At 41.8% G+C, this 8,607-nt stretch overlaps 1 protein-coding gene across 1 annotated transcript; it reads left to right on the forward strand.

The window, feature by feature from the left end:
- Positions 1-372: 372 nt before the first annotated feature.
- On the forward strand, positions 373-5,985 carry LOC114032289 (complement C1q tumor necrosis factor-related protein 1-like; the record flags this gene model as incomplete). Its single annotated transcript, XM_027847540.1, has 3 exons — positions 373-635; positions 4,015-4,166; positions 5,057-5,985. Coding segments are annotated over 3 exons (966 nt in total), but the record flags the coding sequence as incomplete, so codon positions are not given.
- Positions 5,986-8,607: the final 2,622 nt, after the last annotated feature.

Consider the following 8,607-nt stretch of genomic DNA (forward strand, 5'->3'; position numbering starts at 1 on the left):
CTTACTCTTCATACAACTCCATGACTCATGGAGCAATGTTTCAAACCCAAACCATCTGGCTCCTGGTCTAGTGCTCATTCCATCATATCTGGCTTCCTCTAAATAACTGGGTGTCTAATAACTGGGATAGCAACGGTTAATGGAGCTCTAAATGTGAATTTCCATTTTTCTCATTCTTCAAGGTTTTGGGAGGAGCCTGTCAGGGCAGTGACTATTACTCTAAGCAATTAGCCAGTCAGTTCCCATCTCTCCAGCCTCAAACAGATGGTCTCAGATCTCAGGTTGTAGTTTTTATCATTATAATTTATAAGATCAAAATGAGCCCCAGCAGAGGCATTTCCCGTAGCTGTAGATAAGAGGTAGGCACCTCAGTTATTGTTTCATCTGCAACGGTTCTGTCTCTCTAACCTTCCTTGTGTGTCTCTTTCTCTTTCTATCCTAGAGCCAGGAAAAATGATTGGCTCCCGCAAATTGGGATTCATTTCTGGATCCTTCCTGCTGCTGACACTCCTCTGGTGTGACACAGCATTGGGCAGGGCATCACAAAAGCAGCAACCTCAGAAGGACCAGGAGGAGACTCAGGAAGAGGTTAAGGTGGAGGCCCTACCATCACCATTGCCGGATCACACTGAAAAGTGAGACATTGGGGGCATTGGTATAAGGCATGCGAGTTGGGACTATGTGAGCTATTTGTCCTGGTGGTGTGGTATAATGAAAAGAGTCCTGGACCTGGATTCAAATCCTGACTCTCCCATTGACTACCTTATAACCTTGGGAGTTATTTATTCTCTAGAATCTCACTTCTTCCCTTGTAAAATCAGAGGAATTGGACCGCTTTGATCAAAATGAGCTTTTATGAATTCTCAATCCGATGATTTTATGAATGTGAGCCCTTAATCATTGGTTAATTGGTTGATGTGGGGTCTCCCAGCTTCACAAACTTATCACTTAACTACTATGTCTAAAGCTCTTGGCTAACAAGACAAGATTCCTGGGTTCTAAGCCTAGCATTTCTGTTAGATTACAATCTGCAGAACATTCTGGTTAGTGACTCAGTTGCATTATCTTGAAAGTGAACAATCTTTTAGTCTGGATGCACATAGCTAACTACCAGTACAGAAATTTCCTTTGATGAAGATCAGCAATGTCTATAACATTTTTTTTCATATTTGAACACAGGCCTTCCTGACTTCAATACAAATACTCTGTCCTTTATACCATGGTACTTGTATTATAACTATCTATATAAGTGCACATCTTTCCCTACTCTTAGAGTGTAAGTTCATTGAGAGCATGATCTGTATCCTATTCATCTTTTATATTTTCATTGTCTATCTAGCACAAGTACTTAATAAATGGTTGAGTTAATTAAAAAAAAACTGAATAGTCTTAGCCTTCTTCCAACATGTAGAGGAATGTGGGGATGCATAAGATAAGTCCTGTTTCCACTGCTAATTTATCTGTCTGACTTTGGACAAGTCACTTAACTTTTCAGTGACTCAGTTTCCTCACCTGTAGAAAGAAAGGGTTGGTTGACCTTTAAGGTCCCTTTTAGTCCTGAATCCTATGATTCTAGTGGAGAAGAATCATAGGATACATCATGGAATCATACATTTAGGACTAGAAGTTCTGGTCCAACCCCCTCATTTTATAGATGAAATTAAGGCCCAAAGATCAACTTGCCTAACCTTGCACAGGTAGTATGGAGGCAGAGGGAGACTTAGAACCCAGGTCCTCAGACTCTAAATCTTTAATTTTTTCACTGGACCACTTTTTTTCCCTCTTGTTCTGTTATGACTTGTATTTTCTTATTAAGTCAGCAAGATCAGAGAAGGCTGTTCCATGGAAAAAACTTGGAATCTATCTTGCCCTGGGTGTGTAGACTCTAACCTATCTGGGGTGTTGTGATAATATTTATAAAGTACATTGAGTTCCTTGTAAGACTAAAAAAAAAAGCCTATGTTGAAATTGTTACCTCATTTCTTTTACCTCTTAGTTGTCTTGAAAACTGAACTCACTTGTTCCTTAACTCTGTTTTGAGGACATAGGAAAGGGGACCCGAGCTGGGTTGAGAGCAAAGCAGCAGAGTGGAACTATATGGGCAACCTCTGGACTTAATTTTCTATTTTAGATAGAAAAAAAATCTAGAATTAAGAGAGTTAGGTTGGGTCTAGACACAATAATATGACAAACTAAGTAACCATGGGCAGATCACTTCACTTGTGTGAGCCTTATGTAATTCTAGTCTAAAACTTTAAGCCTAATGAGACCACTATTTCCCAGTCTATGTAGCACCAGCTGTGTGATCCAGAGCGCCTAGTCAAAAGTTGTCCTGGACTCAAGATATCCCGGTGCAATTCAACAAGACACCACTAGATGGTAGCATGAAACTGTTGCCTTATAGTCCTAGTGATTTTTCTGTTCTATCCAATTTCAACATGTTAACATTACAGTAGAGTATAGAAGGTTAGAACTGAAAGAGGTCTTGTAGATAATTTTTTAAAATAACCTTCATATGGGACAGGTGAGGAACCAGGCCACAAATTTATTTTATTTTATATTTGACTATTATTATTTTCATATAAATAAAGGTGTTCTATGCAACTTAGATTTATCCTGTTAATTAATAAGAGGCATTGTGCTACAGTGGATAAACTTTGAATCAGGAAAACCAGGATTTAAGATCTAGCCTCTGAAACTGACTAGCTGGGTGACCATGGGCAAGTTACTTGCTCTGTGAGTAATGTAACTCTATGTAACTCTAGCCACATGGTGGGCAGCGAGGTGGCACAGTGGATAGAGCACTAGTTCTGGAGTCACTTAGACCTGAATACAAATCCAACCTCAGACACTTACTAGCTGTGTGACCCTGGGCAACTCACTTAATCCTGTTTGCCTTAGTTTCCTCATCTGTAAAATGAGATGGAGAAGGAAATGGCAAACCACTTCGGTATCTTTGCCAGGAAAATCCCAAATGGGGTTACAAAGAGTCAGACATGACTGAAGCGATTCAACAACAACAGTAGTCAGGCTGAGTCTAGATGCAATGAATCTGACAAGCTTTACAATATAGAAGGGATGTGACCTATGCTGGTGTTTGGACAAGATCACAAGTCCTTAACTTATTGATGGCCATGTTGATATGCATTATTGTTGTGCTATTAGTTGCATAGTGGTAAGAGTACCAGATGTCCAGTCAAAAGTCCTGGTTTCAATATCCAAATTGCCATCTACTATCTGTGACCTTACCTCTCTGGGACTCAGTTTCCTAATCTTTAAAATGAGGGGGTTGTATTAGATCATCCCTCAAGACATTTCCCAGTCCCAAACAGATTCATTTTCATCTTTGTAGCTGTATCATCTAGCAGAGTGCCTGACATATATTAGATACTTAATAAATGCTTGTTGATGGGTTGATGAGACCTGATCTCTTTACATGTTGATCCATCATTGGTGTAAATAGCACCTACACAATCTTGCATCTTTCATTAATTATTTTCTAATTAACAAAGATTAATACAATGACTTGCATGGTAATAAATAGACGCTTGATGAACATTTGTTGAATTGAATGTGGTTGGTTAATAAAGGGTAAAGGATCCCTTCCAAATATTTTTTTGGTGGGTGTTGGGGGGAAACAGGGTGGTATGCATAGAATTTAAACTCACTGATTCTTCTTTGGAAAAAGACTAGGCACTCCTTCAGCATAGAAGCTAGGAGGGTGAATAGCCACTGGGATCATATTTTAAGCTCTCACAGAATCATAGATTTAGAGCTGGAAGGAACCTTGAAGTCATCTAGTCCAACTCTCTTTTTCATAGCAGAGGAAACCAAGGTCCAGAGAGATTAAGTGATTTGTCCAAGATTATACACTGGCAAAACTAGGATTTGATACCAGGTTCTCTGATTCAAAATCCAATTCTCCTTTCAATCGTGTGGAAGTTATTCAACTGAAAGAGGTGACTCCTTAGTTAGAAGGTCTCATTTTCTTTTCTGTAATCCTTTCTCCTTCAGGGTTGAAGATCATCATGAAAAGAACAACCCCAGCCTGGAAGAGCAGCCCTCTCACTCGAAATGTTTACACTGTTGTGACTCTGGCAACCCCATGTACCAGCCAATGCCAATGCCAATGCCAATGCCTCAGATCAATATCACTATCTTAAAAGGTGAGAGAGATGGTGTTGTTCTTTGACTGCTTCAAAAATGATTATAGGAGATTACTCCCTGTAGCTGAGCACGAATACTCTAATTAGGAGGGAGTTGAATAAATTCTTCTGGGGCAGGTTGGGCTATGAGGCCATGATAACTTCTTGCCTAGAGGGGAGAGAAGGAAATTCCTCCCCTACTTTTGAGATTCTAGGCAAGGTTGTGATTACCTCTTCAGGATATGGGTCAGGAGATGAATCCCTAGGATAATACAGAGCAGAATAACAAGGCATAGAGACAGTTTGGGTCTCTTCTCCCCATACTTGCATTCTTGACTGCAAGTTTCTTTGTTCTTTGTTTTGAGGTTTGGTGCTCCCCAGCCTGTTTTCTGAAATGCCACCTGAACGCCACAATACTGCGAGCATCAGATAACCTTGCACAACACTGCAAAATCTAACTGGGAACACATGTGACCTGGATTTTGTGGTGAGGAGGCTGGATCCTGGAGCTCCGACATCTGCAGTTAATTCGCTTAAAGTGAGCCATGGGCTTGGTCACTGAAACTGCTGCTTTTGGACAAACCCACATGTTCCCTTTTTCCTTGCCAGGGATTTCAAGAAAAAAAAATGTTGGGTCTGGATCAAAATAGAAAGTTCCTTGGGGTTGATGCTGTTTGAATGGATTATTTGGGAATCAAGTCATCCCTGTGCCCAGGATATGAAAAATAAAGTTGGGACAACCAAAGTAGAAGTTAGAATTTTCAGGTTGGCCCATGAATGAAGAATTAGTCTGGGAACCGTTGGTCAGGTGCTGAGAGTATGAGGGAACAGAGACTGAAGCCTGATTCCTGGGATGACAACAAAGGGGTAGACCAGTTAATGCTATATGTTTTTTTTTATATCTCTTTTAGGTGAAAAAGGTGACAGAGGAGAGCGAGGCCTCCAAGGGAAATATGGCAAAACAGGATCAATAGGTGCCAGGGGCCATGTAGGACCAAAGGGACAGAAGGGCACAATGGGGGCTCCTGGGGATCGATGTAAGAACCACTACGCCGCCTTCTCAGTGGGACGGAAGAAGCCCTTGCACAGCAACGATTACTACCAGACGCTGATTTTTGACATGGAATTTGTTAACCTCTACAGTCACTTCAACATGTTCACAGGGAAATTCTACTGCTACGTGCCGGGCATCTACTTCTTCAGCCTCAATGTGCACACTTGGAATCAGAAGGAGACTTATCTCCACATCATGAAGAATGATGCTGAGGTGGTGATACTTTATGCCCAGGTGAGCGACCGAAGCATCATGCAGAGCCAGAGCCTGATGTTGGAGCTTCAGGAGCAGGATGAGGTGTGGGTACGGCTCTTCAAGGGGGAGCGGGAGAATGCCATCTTCAGTGATGAGTTTGATACCTACATCACCTTTAATGGGTACCTGATCAAACACAACGCCGAGCCGTAAGCCAGCTCCTCAGCCTCTTTCCCAGTGCCATGGCCAGCACCTTCTCTCCTTGATATCCAAGCACCAGGCTGAATCCCTCCTGAAATGCCGTTCTTCTCCTGGACTACTGTTTCCACTCCATCTACATTCCACAGGATTCTTACTAAATGAAAAATGCTATCTGTTCCTAAATTTTGCAATGCCCTTTTGTGCAACTGTAGAAAACATATGAAATTATCAGGGAGGGGAACATATGAGAATCAAGGACTGGGGATGTCCTGCCTCCAACAGGATACAAATCCCTTAACAGCTTAGTAATATAACTGAGTTTCTCAGAAGAAATAATTTCCACTCCTGTTACTGGAACTAATTAGCAAACATTAAAAGGGTTACTAAATAGAGCAATGTAAATCATGGAAAATAAGAGAAGTAGTCTTTTTGTCTTGCCACTGAATGAAGTTTTATCCCAGAGAAAGTTGGTTTTAGCACAAAGTTCCAGAGAAATTCTTTACAGTTTCCAGGACTAGTAGTAGGAAAGTTGGGGAAAGAGTTGTTATATGGATAGATCAATTTCTACTCACTCCATTATCAAGCCCTCCTCACGGATTAACTGGACTGACTTCTTGCCCTCTCATACCCTTTTCAGGTTCCTGACAGGATGGGGAGTGTCACTGTGAAAGTACTAACTCTGCCTGCCGTGAGGTATCTGAGGGTAGAAAAGTCCCTCAGATGCTGCCTGCTCACCCGGCACAATTGGTGTCCACATGTGGCAGCTGTCCCTTTGCCTTACTCCCACACAGCATAGCTTGTTATTAAAAGAACCAAGCAGAGTTTGACTTGGCTTCTCTTTTACATTCACACTTCCTTCCAACCTGATGTCTGATTTCTGTTCTTGCTTATACTTGGGTCAGATGAGTCTAGGGACTGATGAGTAACTTAAAAAAGAAACAGGCCAGGTCATTTTGACTGCCTTCCTGGTTGTTTAGTGATATGTGTAACCATTTCAGAGATAAGCCTGCAGACTTCTCACCCTCCTTGTGGTATGTGTTGTGGCTGTTTATGGCAATGACACAACATAAGACAGCTCCTCAATACACTCTCATCATCCACGGCTCAGGAACCTAGTGACTAGTTGAGTGAGCTCTCCGGCAGGAACCTTCATATCAGGAAGTTCCATCCTTAGCAAAATAGATGTTCCCTGAGTGCCTCTTGCAACCTTATCATTGTTGCAGATACAAGACAAACATAGGCACAGGAAATACCGTACCTGATTATGCTTTCCTCCCTGGTGCTTAGAACTGGGTGGAAAGAGAAGTAGGATGTCTGTGTTCAGTGATTTTCTCAGTAGGGCAAGATAGAACATCACATGAGGCCAAAAGTAATGTAGGTGAATACCAGGGCTAGGTGTAGTGGAGAGAAGGGGAGGTCTCTTTGCCTATCAGATCATCAGAGTTTTCCTTTCATACTGATTTTGATCCTTTTGGATGGAGGGATAATGACAATGACTTAGGTCTCTCTTCATCCCATGAACTTAGCCAGGACACAGCTGAACAGCTGGCCAATCTGATAAATTCAGAGAAACCCATGACAGGGTGCATATAATGTGAGCCTACTGGTCCATTATGTGGTTTTTCTGATTTCTTGTTTTTGGAAATAGCATCTACCATTAAAAGGGCACCAGGCCTTCATCTGAAACAACTTGGAGGGAGATATTCTAGGCACAGTGCATCCCTTGTCTGTACCCTGCTTCGTTGGATTAATGAGGCCGGCTTTTTGCCCATCAAAAGTAATTGTTGTGCCAAATCCAAGCAGTACAGCTGCTCTTTGTATTATCCTTCTCCATGCCCTTTGCCAATGAGGATAAGTATCCAGCTATCCTTTACCCCTATTGCCAGCAGTTTGTGAAGAAGATGCCTTACTCCCTCTGGCGCCAGCAGGGTGGCCAACAGCTGTTTTTTTTTTTTAAACTTTGCCTATTGCCAGTGGGTGAGTAGGCTGCTATTACATACACCCCTGGAGAGGTAGCATGGGTAGGCAACTGTGATCCTATTCTCTGGTGTTGGTGGACACCTGTTCTTTTCCTCTCAGAGTTAATAGCCACTGGATATAGGAACATGTCATTTGTTTACTCTTAGCTGGAATCAGGTCATGGGGAAACCTGCCATTTGCTTTTTTTTCCCCAAAGAAGTGACTCAGGCTTTGTCTATGTGCCTGCCTTCCACCCTCTCTCTAGGGGTGAAGGCAGAGTCAAGAAGAAAATGCTAAATCCTAGACTGACCCTTGGCTAACATGTGAAATAGGCCAAGAAGCTTCATACCTCCTTTCAATGTTCCTCTCCTGTTTTATGCCTTGCTCCCCCACCACTGCACCCAGGGTTGCTCCCTGGCTACCCATGGCTCCTACTATGATGCTCCAAACTCAGGATTTATCTCTTTCTCTTCTATCCAACTCCCAAGCCAATTTTTCTATGACACATTCCTTTGCTATACAGCTCTCACCTAGTTGTCCCCAGAAAGGATCTCATTCATTCACTGAATGTTTGCTGAACTGAACCAAAAATCATTCATTAAACAACATTCTCCCTTCTCCCTACTAAGTTCTTTGAAGGCAGGGACCACATCTCTTTATCCTTGTATCCTCAGTACCTAGTGTAGTGCTTTGCATGTGCTAGCTGCTCAATATATGATTTTTTTTAAAGAAAAAATCAGAACAAATATTTGAGTGCCTCTTATGTGCAAAGCACAGCAAAAATTACAAAGATGAATAAGTTATTTCTTCTACTCAGGGTTAATAGCTGATAATAGCTCTATATATCAGCCCTCCCTGTGGTGAACTCTAGTTGTTTGTGAGAGTGATAAATCATATAATATAATTCTTCCACACCCTGCCTCTTAACATGCCTCGTAAGCTGGCAGAGTGAGATATAATATATGGTCAGCGTATTTTAGCAAAGAACTCTTGAAGATTTTAATTCCTTAAACATGGGACTATAGATTTAGAGCTAGAATCTTGAGGTTTAAC

This window comes from Vombatus ursinus, unplaced genomic scaffold, assembly GCF_900497805.2.
Source record: "Vombatus ursinus unplaced genomic scaffold, bare-nosed wombat genome assembly UNPS02015412.1, whole genome shotgun sequence".
NCBI classification, from domain to species: Eukaryota; Metazoa; Chordata; class Mammalia; order Diprotodontia; family Vombatidae; genus Vombatus; species Vombatus ursinus.